The 16,614-nt window shown below is 41.0% G+C and overlaps 3 protein-coding genes across 3 annotated transcripts; 2 read left to right on the forward strand and 1 right to left on the reverse strand.

Moving 5' to 3' along the window:
• Window positions 1-6,210: 6,210 nt before the first annotated feature.
• Window positions 6,211-8,681, reverse strand: LOC106656189 (zinc finger protein 596-like). The gene is made up of 3 exons (XM_023460196.1): window positions 8,538-8,681; window positions 8,353-8,464; window positions 6,211-8,273 (listed from the first exon to the last, which is right to left on the reverse strand). The coding sequence occupies exons 1-3, from the start codon at window positions 8,570-8,572 to the stop codon at window positions 6,753-6,755; spliced, it is 1,668 nt and encodes a 555-aa protein (XP_023315964.1). The 5' UTR covers window positions 8,573-8,681; the 3' UTR covers window positions 6,211-6,752.
• A 2,113-nt stretch (window positions 8,682-10,794) lies between these two features.
• On the forward strand, window positions 10,795-12,759 carry LOC106656186 (probable cytochrome P450 28d1). The gene has a single exon (XM_014376898.2). It carries the CDS (start codon window positions 10,829-10,831, stop codon window positions 12,368-12,370), a length of 1,542 nt encoding a protein of 513 aa, XP_014232384.2. The 5' UTR covers window positions 10,795-10,828; the 3' UTR covers window positions 12,371-12,759.
• Window positions 12,760-14,896: 2,137 nt separating this feature from the next.
• On the forward strand, window positions 14,897-16,614 carry LOC106656188 (E3 ubiquitin-protein ligase UHRF1-like). Its single transcript, XM_014376900.2, has 3 exons — window positions 14,897-15,466; window positions 15,554-16,117; window positions 16,345-16,614. Exons 1-3 carry the CDS (start codon window positions 15,245-15,247, stop codon window positions 16,402-16,404), a joined length of 846 nt encoding a protein of 281 aa, XP_014232386.1. The 5' UTR covers window positions 14,897-15,244; the 3' UTR covers window positions 16,405-16,614.

The following is a 16,614-nucleotide window of genomic DNA, read 5'->3' on the forward strand; positions in this document are numbered from 1 at the left end:
TCAACGATCGGTTTGCTGCTGAAAAACGGCGCCGATCCGAACGCGGCCAATCGGAGGGGATCGACGCCTCTGCACAAGCTGTGCCTGCACGCCGACCTCGACGCGATCCAGACGTTCTTCTGCTACTGCGATCACGAAGTCCAGCGGGAGGTTCGGCTGGACGCGCGCAACGCGCGGGGATGGACGCCGCTCCACGTGGCTCTGGCGCGCAATCGCGAGGAGGTGGCCGAGATCCTGCTGAGACGCGGCGCCGATCCGGCCGCGGCCTGCAGCCACGACGGAACGACTCCGCTGCACCTCGTCGCCCGGCGCTGCTGCGACCCCGTCTTGGCGGCTACTTTCTTCGAGATCTGCGACGAGATGCGCACGGTGCGGTTCGACGCCCAGGACAACCTGGGTAACACACCGTTGCACTTGATTACGACCAAGAGCGACAATTTGGGGAATTTCGAAAACGATTTTAGACGCGACGCCGACAAAAGGCTGCTCGAAAGCTTACTGAGACGCGGGGCCGATCCTAATCTAGCCAACAAGCGCGGAAAGACGCCTCTTCACGTTATCTGCGAGACGGACCACAGCGATGAACTCGTCCGGCTCTTGTTTGAGGTCTGTGACGAAAGGCAGCTGACGGTCCAGGTCAATGCCCGAGACAAGAGGGGTAAGACACCGCTACAATTGGCCGTGACGAATCTACTGCCAAACGCCGTCGATGTGCTCTTGAATCATGGCGCAGATATAACCAACTGCAATTTCCCTACTTCAATCGATAAGGAACCCCAAATGATCCCAAATAAACCATGGAGAGTATTGAGAGTAGCGTCTGGTGTTTTGGCCGTCGCCGAACATCTCGAGGCAAGAGGATACCAATTCAGTCGACGCGACGCCATGACGATCGTGAAATACTTTGCTAAAGCCGACTTGTTCGAGAATTCGTCGGATCTTGAAAAATGTCTGCTCGATGATCAGGAGTTCTCGAGCGCGGCGAAAAAGTCGATGCTCGTTCCGAGTCTGTCGCTCTACGATCTGATCCACTTGCGACCTGAGGAGGAGGAAAAGCTACTCACGTATACGGACTACTACGTGTGCGCGGGTCAGCCTGCTGCATTGATGTATCTCCCATATAGGTATGTTAACAATTGTTATTTGCACATGTGCGAAAAACTATCGAGAGGATTTTTTCGACGCTGGGCACTGGATCCGTTCCACGAGTTGATACGCAAACGCCTGCCGATTCTCTGCTGTGAAAATATCCTGGAGAATCTGAACAACCGAGATTTGTACAATATCTGCTTGGCGGCTGAAGACCAAGCCTCGTGAATAACGATAAATGTATTTCCTGTACTTTATTTATGTTCTTGTATTATTCATCGTTCCATAAAGCACAACAGAGAATTATTTTCTAAAAATACTCCATTGTAATATTATTTGATTGTAGATTTAGCAAAAAATAAATTTAACAACTTGGAAAAAATGGTTCAAAGAAAATTGAACCTACGTATACTTTAGATCCTTTTAACTCAAGTTGTAAAACTAGATATTAAATTTTCACCACACAACATTTCTTTGCAATGTAAACGAAACTTGCTATCTAATTTAATGGCAATCAAAAGCTAATAACAATTTAGAGAATAGAGAAGTAATAATTCTTTTAAAAAAATTGAAATATTCTATTCTATGTATACAAACGTTTATTCAATAAAATAAAATTTTCTCGTGATTCTATCTTCTATTTATTTAACACATATCATATAATAACAGTATCGTGATCACTCCTTGTCTTATTCTGATCTGCAATGGCAGGTATGGCAATCAATGAAATTAAATCAAAATTAAAATAGATTTCTTTTAATTTCATTATAAAATTCAACTCAAAGAGTTAAGTCATTTCAAGTACATCTATAACTACCTGCATAGAATTCATTTCGATTGTACGAATAACACGGCGCAATCGGTGCTCTCTCTGAAAGACACGACAAGTGATTAAAAACACGACTCGAAAGAAAACGCAAAAATCATTACACATAAACTATCACCGGTTAAAATTTCACTTCGATCTAAAATTTTTTTCATTTTCTCTCCAACCTCCTTAAGTCATAAAAGTACTGTTTGAGTGATCCATTGGTTCGATCGCAAAGAATACGAAAATGGCTCATCAAAGCAGCTGTATTTCAGTGTTGAATCAACATTTTGGAATTTCGAAAAATGCAATGGAAAGGGATTCTAAAATGCTACTCAAAAATTCAAAAAAAATTTTTTTGAGTTTGAGGTGTATTCCTCCCCTTAATATGTTTCACATCTTGCAGCTGTTCGGAAACAGCTGATTTTTAAATAAATATATCTACTACCAACATTAATTGAACAGTCTGAACAAAAGGATCCAAGCGTGCAGTTGCTTTTGATTCGTGCGCGCGTATAAAGTAGAATGCCGATGCGTCGATATTTTTTTTTTTTTTACTTCATCTCGAACCTATATATTGTATGATATACGCGGCAATGACTTTTCACGCCACTCAATTCGACCGTCGAAGCGAATAACTGGATGCTGCGCTCAACTCGCTCCCTGCATACCGCTTTTATTTCCTCTCTCTCTTTTTTTTTTGTCCTCCCAATGAAGTACCAATAAAACTTCCATTTCATGCCAAGTCCAATTTATAAACGACGATTCGAATAAGCGCCCGAAAGCCGAGCCATTCTGAGCATCTCTCGAGGGAGAGCGAGGAACGAAAATCGAATTGTAATATTTTTAATAGATCCCAAAAAGTCTCGAGGGAATCTACCAAGTTTGTTAAATAGAGAGGGGCACGATATGCTCGTCGCAGTCACTGGGTCAACAAAGTCGCACGAAGAACTATGTACTCGTCTGCCATTTATTACCTTCTGCTTTGCGCTATAATGCACAACATTATGAGATATTACACGCGCTGTAAATCCGTCTCTGTGCATGGAAAACCGCGAGGGTAGTTTCAAGGTCTGAGAGGCGATATAACCGTGTATACGCGCTGAGCGAGCTAGATATTGCTCGCGCTATGTGTCGTATGCATCGTGGCAGTGCCGGTAAAACTTTGAAATGTCTGTTGCGTTCATTTGCATTAGTATAATATATGAAAGGTTGCGCGCGGTGAGTTTTATTATTATTATTTTTTTTTTTTGTCAAAAGACAAACATATTCATTTTACGATTTTCAATGCGCGTCAAAACGGATGAAAAAACAAATTTTACTCCACAAAGTATACATAATTTTCCGCTGGCACACAACATATTCGGAATATACGAGGTGCGCGAGTTTTTTTTGTTTTTTTTTTTTTCATTCGTCGTAACGAAATTACGAAGCTGCTTCGAATCCGTTATGAATTTATATGCGCGAGCGCTTGCGGTTGGTTTGGGAAAATAAAAAGCGCCATGTAACGGTGAATTTTCAATCGGCAAAAATAAAAAGCACAGATGCCCTCCGACGTGTGTGCAAATACGGCGAAAAAACTTCTTTATTCCCGCGCGAATACAGATTTGGCGTATAAACATCTGCATGTGCAATTGTTTTCCCTTCGATCCATTTATTCGTTTATTTCATTTCATTTTTTTTTACAATCGATGTTTCGATTTTCCGCAACATCTCTTTCGAAAAAAAAAAAATAAAAAAATAAAATAAATAAAAATAGCGTTGTATACAGACGATACTGCCTAATTGCTCAACGATAATACACACGAGACTTGTTTCAGTCGCGCACAAGCCTGTGTAAAGGAGGGTGAAAATTCATCCATTCGTCGACCGGCAAGGAGCAAACTACAGCAAAAGCAACAACAAATTTACTCCAGACTGATAATTACTCGACGATTAAAGTGCACCGAGTGCGCCTTTAGCCCAACGCGAAGCCAATACATGTGTGTGTGTGTGTATTATATGCTACTGTACTGTATACACGGCATGCGCGCCTTCAATTTACTTGTGCCTCGTTGAACAGACAGAAAGAGTGAGAGAGAGAGAGAGAGAGAGAGATAGCGAAAGGCACAAAGAGCCTTTCTTGACACAACTCAGAGTCCGTGCGCATGTGTCTGTATGCGTTTTGTATATAATATGTATCGTGAGCAGCCGAGTGTGCGTTATGCACGCGTGTAAACGATATCGGTACACGCACACGTCAACCGTACACCCGAGCGCTTTTGCAGCCCCTCCGTGTGTTTCGCACTATTATGCATGCCGTTCGCTTGTCGCGTGTGTGTTAACTTGTGTTCGTTCTTATTCGCTTGAAGTCACTCGCACTTGTATCCTTGGAAGGAAATTGCTACTTGCGGGAGTGATTTTCGTGGGACGCGCCACCTGGCGTTTGGTTATGAAATTTTTCGTGAAAATTAAGGAAGGCGCGCGATGATTGATTTTTTTATTTCCACTTCATTCGTGTTCGATTGCGTTCCTGACGATGATCGATCCAACGTATTTGTTCGGAAGACAAATTAAAAACTATTCCCATTCCCGTAAGCGGACCGCTCGTACAGGAAATGGCTCTCGAGATCGCTGCGAACGTCGGCTATAGAGAGATTTCACTGCGTATATCGCGCAAAGATCTCACAGTTGTACCACACACATTCGGTCCGTCATTTTTTGAAGAGATTATTGATTTGACGCTGCCTCTCTACAACCAATCGGAGCTCCTATAAACTGCTCGTGCTATTTAGCCCGTCACTTTTTGAAGAGAGAATATATTGACTTCGACATATAATGATATTGAGGTGGCATCGGTCGGGGGCGCACGATACGGAGCTTTAAAAAACTATCGAAATTTTAATGGTTAGCCAATAACGGATTTACCGTTTCGGAAGGCGATGCGATAACTTTATTTTACCGATGCCGCATTTTTTATGTATATCAAAAAAATTAAAAGCTCGATACCAACTCGATCAACGACGAATTAATGGCATTATATCGAAGTGCGACTATTATAATCGCGATGGAGCGGCTTGGGCGGGTCGAGATCTTTGACACAGATTCCGAGCTATATATAACCAAAAGAAGAGATGACGCGGCGCAACTTCGTTGAGCATATACCTCGGCGCGTTTAATTGCACAAGTTTAAATGAGCATGGCCGTATTATAGTCATCCAAAAGTTTTGCCACTCCAACTTCATAATCCTGCGAGAAAGACGCCTGCTTGCCTGCCTGCACCTAGCTCGTAAAAGTACGTATACACGTCGCTCTACGTGTAACTTCGATTCTCTCAGCACGAGTGTCGCGCGGCAGTCGAGTGCCTTGTACGCCGGCAACGCGCGCCGGGCGAGCCCTGAATCGTATACCGAGTTGTTACCCTCTCGACGTCGATGGCGACGCGGTTGCCTTTAGTCAGGGGCAAGGCAAACATATTATCCTCTTATTTCCCCAGTGACACACACCTATGTACGACTTTATATTAAAATGCCGGTGCCGTGAAGAGATTACAAAATGAGCCAAGCGAAACGAAAAGGGATCGATGACTTCGAGTAATTTAGATCTAAATCAAAGCTCGTCGATGCTGCTTTCTCGACGTATTCGATGCCTATCGGCTAGAACGTTTAGCAGAGCGTGAGCTGATAAAAGTGCGAATATACACTGAACGTATTGCCAAAAACTTGGAATAAGCCATGTTGAGAGAAGTGTCAATTTTTAAAAATTGAAATTGAGGCATGAAGATGAACATCAACTTATCATATGGAAAATGAATGACGCGTGAAAACATTTAGCGAAAGTTTTTTTGACAGTGGAAATTTGTATTTTCGAGCATTGAGGATTTTTATGAAAGAATAAATGAATGAAATTACGTTTGCACGGTTCATTTAAATTCAGAAAGTTTTGAAAAAAGCACAACTTTTCTCACGTTGTTTTCTTTTACAAAGAAATAAATAAAATAAAATTTTTATTAATTATCAATAATTTTGTCATGTTTTGTCGTGACAGTGAAAAATCTTTAGCCACCTTCTCGCTTCCATTCATAAGCTAAAAAACTGCCAATGTTTCGTCTTCGATTTTTCCTTCCAATTGTCGCTTCTGAATCGATCATTCATCATTCCAACTATCGGCTGAACTTTTTCCCCCGAGTATCGACGTTCTATCGTTAAGTTAGCAGAAAATATCTGCCTTGAAACAATAATTATTTCTAAACTTCGCACTCTGATCCTTCAATTGATTTCCACATACGTAAAAGATTGAATAACTGCAATTGTAAATGAAAGTAACAGCAAAAATAAAGTTAATGAAAAGAACTTTATTTTATCAAGTAAAGCTTTGAATCATCATGCTGACTTGCTCACAATCGATTGAGGTACCAACATTTTTTTAGCTCTGTTTAGAATTAAAGACTCGACATTAGTCTTTTACTGATACAATATATCGTACATGGCTTTTTTACACAATTGAATACAAAATTTATACTTTTTTTGATTTGAATCGTGCATGATTCACCATATTAATGTGAAGTTTCTAAAAGATTTTTTTGTAAATATTTTTCTGCATATCTCGTATGCATGTCTGATACCATCGATGAACATTCATGATGGTGGTTAGTCATGAATTGATTCGAAGCGCCTTTTGCAATCACCCTATCGTCTTATCGTTTTTCCTCTATCTACAAGACTTTATCATGTACCGAATCAATGTGCCTGTTGAGATTTTTCTTATATAAGAATTTCTTTCATCAAATATCACATTCATGAGTAATTCTGTCATGTACCGAATTGATGTGGCGTATGAGAATACTTTTTAGTGAAAATGTCTTGCCGCAAATATCTCATGCACATCTAAGACCATTGTGCTCCACATCGATGTGTGTTTTGAGATCATTCTTATGCGAGTATTTCTTTTCGCAAATATTACATTCATGAATGATTTTATTATGTATCGAATCGATGTGGTTCTTGACATAAATTTTTTGAGTAAAAGACTTTCCGCAAATATCACATGCATGTCTAACACCATTGTGCACTGAATCGATGTGTTTCTTGAGAGTACTCTTATCTGAGTACTTCTTTCCGCAAATGTCACATTCATGAGTAATTCTGTCATGTACCGAATTGATGTGGCGTATGAGAATACTTTTTAGTGAAAATGTCTTGCCGCAAATATCACATGCACATCTAAGACCATTGTGCTCCACATCGATGTGTGTTTTGAGATCATTCTTATGCGAGTATTTCTTTTCGCAAATATTACATTCATGAATGATTTTATTATGTATCGAATCGATGTGGTTCTTGACATAACTTTTTTGAGTAAAAGACTTTCCGCAAATATGACATTCATGAATGATTTTATTATGTACCGAATTGATATGGCGTTTGAGAACATCCAGTCGTGCAAATGTCTTACCACATGTCTTACAAATAGGGGCCATAGCATTGTGCGCCACATCAATGTGTGTTTTGAGATCACTCTTTTGTGAGTATATCTTTCCGCAAATATCACATTCATGTGTGATTTTATCATGTACCGTTTCGATGTGGCGTTTGAGAGCATCCAGTCGTGCAAATGTCTTACCACATGTCTTACAAATAGGGGCAATACCATTGTGCGCCGCATCAATGTGTGTTTTGAGGTCACTCTTTCGTGAGTATTTCTTTCCGCAAATATCACATTCATGAATGATTTTATTATGGGCCGAATTGATATGGCGTTTGAGAACATCTAGTCGTGTAAATGTCTTACCACATGTCTTACAAATAGGGGCAATACCATTGTGCGCCGCATCAATGTGTGTTTTGAGGTCACTCTTTCGTGAGTATTTCTTTCCGCAAATATCACATTCATGAATGATTTTATTATGCACCGCGTCGATATGTTTTTTCAGATTACCATTATTTGAGAAATTCTTTTTGCACATATCACAAGTATGAGTGATTTTATCATGTACCGAATTGATATGGCGTTTGAGAACATAAAGTCGTGCAAAAGTCTTACCACATGTCTTACAGGGATGGGTGGTATCATTATGTACCTTTTCGGTTCTTATTTCGAGTCCATCTTTTAACTTTACGCTGTTGTTCATTTTTTCATTTCTCCCGTTGAGTTCATAATCAAAATTCAAATTCACTTCTTTTTTCACTTCCGCCACAGTTTCCTCTTTAATTTTATTTTCATTCTGATAATCCTTGCTATATTTCGTAAGCTGTAAGTAATTTCGAGAATAATCTTCGGATTTTTTATGTACTAATGAAACCATAGTGAGCTTGACGTCTACACACTCGAATTCAATCTCCATTTCGTCATTTTTATCAACTTCTTGATCTTCGTCATATTCCCGAAGTTTGTGAGCCTGTGAATAAAATTCAAATTTTGTAAAAATCATTAATGAAAAATGCTCATATTAGTCACGTATAATTGTAAACAATTACTGGATTTTCCAACGAAAATGGTAAAAGTTGGATGTTTTTAACATCGGGTTTCTCGTCAATCATTTCACATTCATTTTCAAGAAATGAGACATCAATCGTTTCCTCCTTCACTCTGAAATGGATCCAGTAAAAATAAGTATTTAGCCAAGTTTTTTTTTAATTCATACTCATAAAACAATAATTACCTCACAGCACAATTAAGCATATCACTCGATTCCATTTTGCTCTGTTGAAATCTCGCTAACGACTAATATTTCTGTACCTTGTAACGATCTATCGTGAATTTATTTATATTTAGAAATCATGAATTGAGAATTTGAATACACTTAATCGAGCAAGTCATCGTTATAAACAGATATTCGAATTAAACGAAAACTCTGTAAATGGGCGTCTGTTTTCAATTTTTCACTTACCAAAATAATTAATGCCACCTTGACCTTTATGTTTTTTTCATTGATTGGGTACTCGCTCAACAAATTTTCAAAATGATGGTCGTAAATTTCATGAAAGTACCTGGACAATATTCATTTGAGATCACTAAAAGATGAATTATCATAATTCGAATTTCCAGATATATCTAAATTTGTATATGAATACAAGTATTCACAATTGCAAATTAGAATTTGTTTTGTGCAAGCATGAGCCGTTCAGAGAGCTCGTAAGTCACAAAAAAGTACACACAGAGTAATTTCCTCGTCAAAACCAAATTTAGAGTTTTAATGCGCAAAAGTTTTAATAAGTAAAAATAATCTTTTCTTGAATTTCGATTGCAACATAGTTGATGCGTACATGTGGGTCCAGGTAAAATTTTGCGTTTCAATTTATCATCACATACAATATTTTTCGTGATGACACTATCCATACGTATAATGCATAATAAAAATTGACCTCGCGACATTCTAACTTCCATTATATTACACGCCGAGCGAATTATAAAGTAGTGGTATAGTGTGTCGCTGCGAAAAGAGCAAGTAGCGCGACGAGCTGCAGTTACACGATGCCTCGTGCGCGCGACGCTCATTAGCTCGCAATTGTGCGTCGTCGCGTCGTCGTCGTCGTCGTCGTCGTCGCATATAGATACGGGAGAACTGCGACGCGACGCGTACACGAGAGCGAACACCGACGTGTATCCCCCCGCGCATTACGCGCATGTCATACTATGCGAAGTGGAAACTTTAGCCGAGCAGCGCGCGTAGTTTTTGATAATGTAGCATATACGCGTGTAATAAGCGATGCTTTACTATAGGTATATGATACATATATACGCCGTGCACGCAGTAGCTGCAAAGAAAATTACAAGCCGACGGTGTGTAATGCACGAAAGCCGAGAGCTCGACTCTTCCTCTTTCTCTCGCGCGCAGCATCCAGGCCGTATTACACGATGCTGGAAGTAACGCGTATTTGTACCCCGACGGAAAAAAAATCGTTCAAGAAAAAGTAAAAGTAGTAACTAAAACCATCGTATTAAATCGTAAAATGTAATAAAATGTAAAAAAATGCAAAATTACCAGCGATTTCGGATAGCCAATGCATTAAAAAAGGCAGCATAAAATCACATTTTTTTACACTTTTTTACATTTTCTTCGATATTCTATCCGCGTTTGATCGCATCAACCGCAGCAAGTGATTTTCGCGAAAAAAATGTATTGATTTTTATGAATAAATTAAGACAAATTATGATAGATATGTATATGAACGAAATTCAGTCATCTCAGTACTGCTCAGTACATCTTATGCTGATGTTATAAGGCTTTTTGCTGCATTAAAGTAAGTTTTCTTTCACGAAAATCACTTGCTGCGGTCAATTCGGGCTTGACTGGAATTTTAAACTCTTTTTTACTTTTTTACTTTTTCCATGTAACTTTAATGAGCTTGAATTCATAGGGTTTTCATTTCTCTAATTATAGGTAAACAAATGTAATAAACTGTTGTAGTAAAAAGTAAAAAAGTGTAGAAAAACGTATCACATGTCCGAAATCGTTTGTAATCTTACATTTCTTTTACACTTTTTCACTTTTTATTAAAAATCACAACATTATTATGCACGTTATTAAAAAAAAAAATTTCCGTTGGGGTATAAGAAAGTTTTTTGTGCGCGTGCAGCGGGAGTCGACAATTTGTGCAGTTGTGTTCGACGCGTATTTCGATAAATATATAAACTTGGATCGAACTCGAGTCATCGTCGTCGTTACTTGAAAAGCTGCGCGTGTGTGTGTGCGTGGGTGCTGTGCAGCTTGTATCGTCATTATCACAACACGACTGCTCGGCTGCGAAGGTGGGGATGATATTGTAACGATGTATGAAGAGGAAAATAGGTAACTTTGATGACTTTGATAAATTTGACACAAATCGTTATTTATGAATCGTTACGTCATCGAGCAGAGCTACACGATCGTAATTGATCTCGCGAGCGAAGTAGCCTGACTGTTGCAGTGCCTTCGCGCTCGCAGTCTGCCGCGTGCACGCGATCGTCGCGATGCTGCTTTTGCTCGGCGCGATTCTCGCGCTCACCTGTCTCTACTGGTATCTCACGCGCACCCACGACCACTGGGCCAAGCAGAAGAACGTGCCGACGCTGCCTGGCTGCTGGCCCGGAGTGGGCCACATGCTGCCGAGTCTGCTGATGCGCGAGAGCCTCGACTATCTCGCGGATCGGGCCTATCGCGAGGCTCCGGGGCAGGACGCCAGCGCCGTGGGCATCTACTTCATGCGCAAGCCCATGCTGGTGCTGCGCCACCCGGATCTCGTCAAGCAGGTGCTACAGTCGGACTTTGCCAGTTTCCATTACAACGGCCGCCAGATCAATCCGAAGGCCGACGCGATACTAGCCAAGAATCCGTTCTTTATTCACGATATGCAGGCCTGGCGGGAGAGTCGCGCCCGGGTCGTCGGCCATCTGTCCGGCAAGAAGTTGAGCTGCCTGTTCGCGATCGCTCGGAACGTGTGCGAGAAGATGACGGCTTTCATCGAGCGGCGACTCGCCGAGTCCAAGGTGCAAGAGTACGAGGCCGAACTGAAGAAACTGTTCGTGCGCTACACCGGCGAGATGGTGGCCAACTCGGCCTTCGAGGTCGAGGGTCGCTGCTTCGCGGACGAGCGAGAGCCCGGCTCGTTTCACGCGGTGGCCGAGGGCCTCTTCGAGCCCAGCTTGGCCAACGTCGTCAAGCAGGCCGTGGTGTTCTTTCTGCCCGAGCTCGCGGGCTTCGCCGACGTGCGCTTCCTGCCCCGGAGCGCCGAGGACTTTTTCCGCGAGACGCTGCTGAGCATACTGAGGCATCGCCGGGAGCAGCCAGCTCGAAAACCCGACGACTTTTTGCAATTCGTCCTGGACACCAACGACGAGGACGACATCGAGAGCATCGTGGCCGACCTGCTGATCTATCACACGGACGTGTACGAGACGTCGAGCCTGACCCTGGCCTTCTTCGTCTATCAGCTCGCGCGCAACCCGGAGGAGCAGGCCAAGATTCGGCGGCACGTGCGCGACGCGAGCGGCGGCCAACCGATCACCTACGAGTCGCTCAAGGCCATGGGCTACCTCGAGCAGGCCGTGTACGAGTCGCTGCGGCTGATCGCGCCGACGCCGGCGCTGTACAAGCGCTGCAGCCGCGAGACGACTCTGCGGGGCGAGGACGGCGCCGAGCTGTGCCGACTGCGCCCGGGCGACGGCGTCCTGATACCCGTGCAGGCGCTGCAGAACGACTCCCGTTACTGGTCGGAGCCCGAGGCCTTTCGGCCCGATCGATTCGGCCCCGAGCAGCAGCTCGCGGGCGAGCGCAACAGGTATCAGATGTTCCTGGCGTTCGGCGAGGGGCCGCGCATGTGCGTGGGCATGCGGCTCGGACTGATGCTGGTGAAGCTCGCCGCGGCCCAGCTACTGCTGAGATATCGCTTGGCGCCGTCGGCAAAGTCACCCTGGCCCCTGGAGATGGATCGCACGTCGTTTCTGGCCTACGCCAAGGGCGGCGTTTGGGCGACGTTCCGAAGATTGGAGGAGGAGGAGGAGGAGGCCGCTTGATCGCCGACGTCGACGCGATTTTGTCGAGACGCAATGACGCAATCGAAGTCGCGAATGTAAACACCGATCATGCAAATTGTACCCGAGCTTTTACGTAATTCGAATGGCAGGATTAATTAATAATTTATTAAACGTACGGATTTATGATGAATTCGACTGAAAGCCGTGTATTGTTGAGTGCTTCCGTCGTTGATTATTACATAATTCATGTGGCAATGATCAAGTCCGTGCTGCAGTGCAAAAATCGTACATCACTCATCGTGATAAAAGTACAATTGATACGTGAAAAATAGAAACGAGATGTGTACTTTTAGATTTTACTTTTTATAGAATTCATTGTTTTTCAATAAAATCACAGATATGTAATTTCTGTAAACGATTATGGACTATTTATTGTTATCTCGATTATGTTACAATACCAATCATGTGTCTGAATATAATTTTAAAAATGACGATGCGAGGCTCGGCGCGCGCAGGCATAATAAATAAATTGCTCGCTGTCAGTTCTCTCAGCGTATATCAGCGTACGGTCGAAACTAGTAATGTATGCAACTGATCACAAGTGCCTTAATAAGTCGTCATGAATCTGCATGAGGAATGGAAAAAACAAGATTCGCAAGATCGACATACATATATACGTACACTTCGAGACCGTCGAGTGCTCCAGTCTATGTATACACTTCGAAAATAAAACCGAGTAATGTACGTGTGTAAACACGACACTCTTCGTTTCTATGTGGAGCTTTTGGTTCTAGTTACAGAAACATGTTGAAATATTTTTTGTGCACACTCACAGGCGCGCGCGCGCGTGTGTAACATCAAAAAAGTGCAACTGGCAAGCAGTATTATACAGTCGAACACCCACGCACAGGCGTTCGGCTTAGAAAAAAAAAACCAGGTGGGAAAAAACGGCGCGCGTGAGTCGAGCGCAATTCAAAGAATCTCTCTGTTTGCCGTGTGCAAAACACACCCATACGTGCTGGAATTGCGCGGCGTGCATCCGCGGATTAGCTATCGATGTTAAAAGTATTTACATTAGAATTTCCAGATCGATGAAATGTCGCGGGGGTGAAGGCGCCGTTCGACTTCGGTAGCTGCTTTAACAAAATGAAATGAGATAATTTTCATATCCTTTTAAAAGCTGCGGTTATATTATACAATTATCTTCACTTTACCACTTGCAGATTTACAAATAAAGGTACTCGCCATCTAGTGGTGAAGGCTGGCCTTAACTTTGATTGAATTTTATACAATTTTGGAACTATTCAAGCAAAACCCAAGTCATTATTGAAAAATTAATTCTCAATCAATATATGTTCTTTCACTTTTTATAGAACACGTGAAAAAAATAAATAAATCATCAATGATACATTAACTCTAAACGAAGACATTAACTTTAATTTCAATATCTGATTTTACATTAAATTTGGAAAAGGATCTACTCATGGTTTATATCACCAACAGGTCAGAAATAAAATGTTTGTATAGGTTCGACAGAAATATTAGAATATTACAATGTACACAAGTCTCTCACGCGCACTTATTATACTGAAATAAACGGTGACAGTCTAATAAGATTCATAAAGTATTTTTTTCCAGTCAAGCTAATTCGAATTTACACACACACTCACTCACACACACACATATATACATATCGTTGTGCCATAAATTTCGATTTTATCTTTCTGGCCTATGAGTCAAGCTTCGTTTGATCAAGATTTCATCTATTTCTCTTTCCTTTTTTCTTCCCTTTTGTTTTTCGATCAGTCCTTTTCACAGATAGCTTCGTCTATATCGCCATCGAGCCGTGCGCATCGAATAATAATACATGGACGCGATAGTTCCTCCGCAAGCCGATGTATGCAAGCTTTGATAGATGAAAATTCTCGATTCGCTTCGACGCCGCTTGGCTGGCTTATACGAACATTGCATCCTTTTTTTTTCTCTGCCTTTGATAGGATATATACACTCTAATTATCGTACAGATGCTCGAGTTTGATATTCAGGATAGCGAATATAGGAGTGGGTCCGCGAGAATATAATCACGCGTGACTCGCTCGAAGCACCAGGTCATAATGTTTTGAAACTCAGATTGACAATTATGAGTGAAAAAAACAAGTCTTTCGATAACCGCGAAATTTATTATTTTCTTAACACGTTATACGTTATGAGTTTATGAGTAATGAACAATACGTCAGGCTGATTTTCATAGTTTGATGCTAACGTTTGAATATTATCCTGAAATTATTCGGCAAATTTGCAATTGGTTTAAATTTTTAATCGATCTATGACAAACATTGAATTCAATCGAGGCGAGCAGGCAAGTAGAATCCAAAGTAAATTTAACTTTACTATAATTTTTACCAATGATATTATTATTTATTGAACAATTGTATTAAAAACTTGTCAGTGTGGTTAATACAGTTTGCAAAAGAAAATTTAAGTTTGCCTAAATACTCATCATATATTTTCACGGGTTTGAATCATTCTATTGTAAAAGTTTTAGTTGGCTAACATTTTGAAATAAGAGAATGTCAGTTCGTCGAATACCAACGGAATTCATTCGATTTCAATAATATCATAGCTGAGAAATCGATCATTGTGTACAATGTGATATTACCATACAATAATAAAAGTAACAATTTGTCGAGCCTTGCGTTATACTAGCCCTGTGCGAGAGCCACGTGATACGAATCTCTTCGAGAGGGGCAAAAACACACAGGAACAGCCCATAAACGCGCGCGACTCTTTTCCCGCAAATAATACGTACACTCTATCGTGGTGCTCTGCCCGGCCAACTGTCACTGGGACTCTTGCTATTTTTTTTTGCAAAGTGTAAACTACTTATATAATTTTCTTGACTCACGCGTCAAAATGCGCTTGAAATATGTGACTTCCGATTGGGAACATGAAGGCGAAGTAGAAGTCTATAGAACAATGACGATCTCTGATCTGAAAATGAGAGTTGCACGGCAGATAAACCGGAACCTAATAGGTATACCGGCAACTAGAATTATACTCACTATTAATCATGAGCTTTATAAAGACCATGAGCTACTTAAGAATTGCAACATCAAATCTGACGACGAAATTAGGGTAATATGATCGGTCAATTTTATTTATTTCATTTTCTAAAGCATCTTGACTGCGAGTTTTGACATATTTCTCATTTTTTGTGTATAGGTGATCATTAAACCCGTTGGAAAACAATTAGAATTTAAAAAAATGGGTTCAATTAAAGGAATTGAAGAAGGTGCGCTATTTTGGGATAGAGCGCACTTAGCTGCCTGTAAAGTTCACACACCTACGCAACCAGGAATATCTGGAGACTCATTACAGGGTGCTAATTCGGTTGTTTTGTCTGGTGGATATGAGTATGATTGTGACTTTAGAAATGTAATCTTTTACACCGGCTCCGGTGGTAGAACATCTGGAGAACAAACTGAAAATCAAACTTTGACCAGAGGTAACAAAGCATTGGCTATGAACTGTAAGGCTCCGTACAAAATCTGCGGACGAATAATATCTTCGGACTATCGCAAAGGCGTTCCCATCAGAGTTGTTCGACAAGTCAAGTTACCTCACACAAAGCCTAATAAATCGGTGAACTTGTATAGCTACGATGGTATTTACAGAGTCTATGGATACTGGCCTTTCTGGGGGACGTTTATAACACCTGCCTTTGAAATTCGCAGATTTATCTTATGGCACTTTTGTTTAGTAAAAGATGGTGTGGATCAAAATGAGGTAATAACAATAAAAAACGCAAAGCTAACTTTAAATTATAGTAATGATATATGTCAGCGCGTGCGAGTAAAAAGAAAGAGGCTACGAGTTTCAAAATGATTTCACGACTTTTTTCTTCAATTTATATACCTCGAGCGTATAAGAATCGATATGTAATAATAGTAACGATGCATTGATCATTCTTAATTTGTTTCATTAATCGCAACTTTGTTTTCTCTTTGTTACAGATAGATTACCATATTCGTTGGTATGATACCCAATTTGTAATTTGTATGCATGGGCGATGAGGCCCAAAGCCTAATTTTAATGGACAAGTTTTTCTTTATCTTTTAATCAATTTTAACGGACATCAATACACTTTTCAGCATTTTAATAAGTAACACGTTCGATGAAATACTTTATACAATAATTATTATTAGGACGTATTTGTAACGAAAAACTCGATTTGTAAATAATTATCAAATAACGCATACACCATAACAGTGTTTTTTATTTTA

The sequence above is a fragment of the Trichogramma pretiosum genome, unplaced genomic scaffold (assembly GCF_000599845.2).
Source record: "Trichogramma pretiosum strain Unisexual culture from Peru unplaced genomic scaffold, Tpre_2.0 scaffold40, whole genome shotgun sequence".
Taxonomy (NCBI): Eukaryota; Metazoa; Arthropoda; class Insecta; order Hymenoptera; family Trichogrammatidae; genus Trichogramma; species Trichogramma pretiosum.

Coding starts and splice junctions, on each gene's coding strand:
- LOC106656188 (XM_014376900.2), top strand. CDS start 15,245: ATGCGCTTGAAATATGTGACTTCCGATTGGGAACATGAAGGCGAAGTA. Junction 15,467..15,553: donor AATCTGACGACGAAATTAGG/GTAATATGATCG, acceptor TTTTGTGTATAG/GTGATCATTAAACCCGTTGG. Junction 16,118..16,344: donor ATGGTGTGGATCAAAATGAG/GTAATAACAATA, acceptor TCTTTGTTACAG/ATAGATTACCATATTCGTTG.
- LOC106656189 (XM_023460196.1), bottom strand. CDS start 8,572: ATGGAATCGAGTGATATGCTTAATTGTGCTGTGAG. Junction 8,465..8,537: donor ATGCTTAATTGTGCTGTGAG/GTAATTATTGTT, acceptor GATCCATTTCAG/AGTGAAGGAGGAAACGATTG. Junction 8,274..8,352: donor CATTTTCGTTGGAAAATCCA/GTAATTGTTTAC, acceptor TTTTATTCACAG/GCTCACAAACTTCGGGAATA.
- LOC106656186 (XM_014376898.2), top strand. CDS start 10,829: ATGCTGCTTTTGCTCGGCGCGATTCTCGCGCTCACCTGTCTCTACTGG.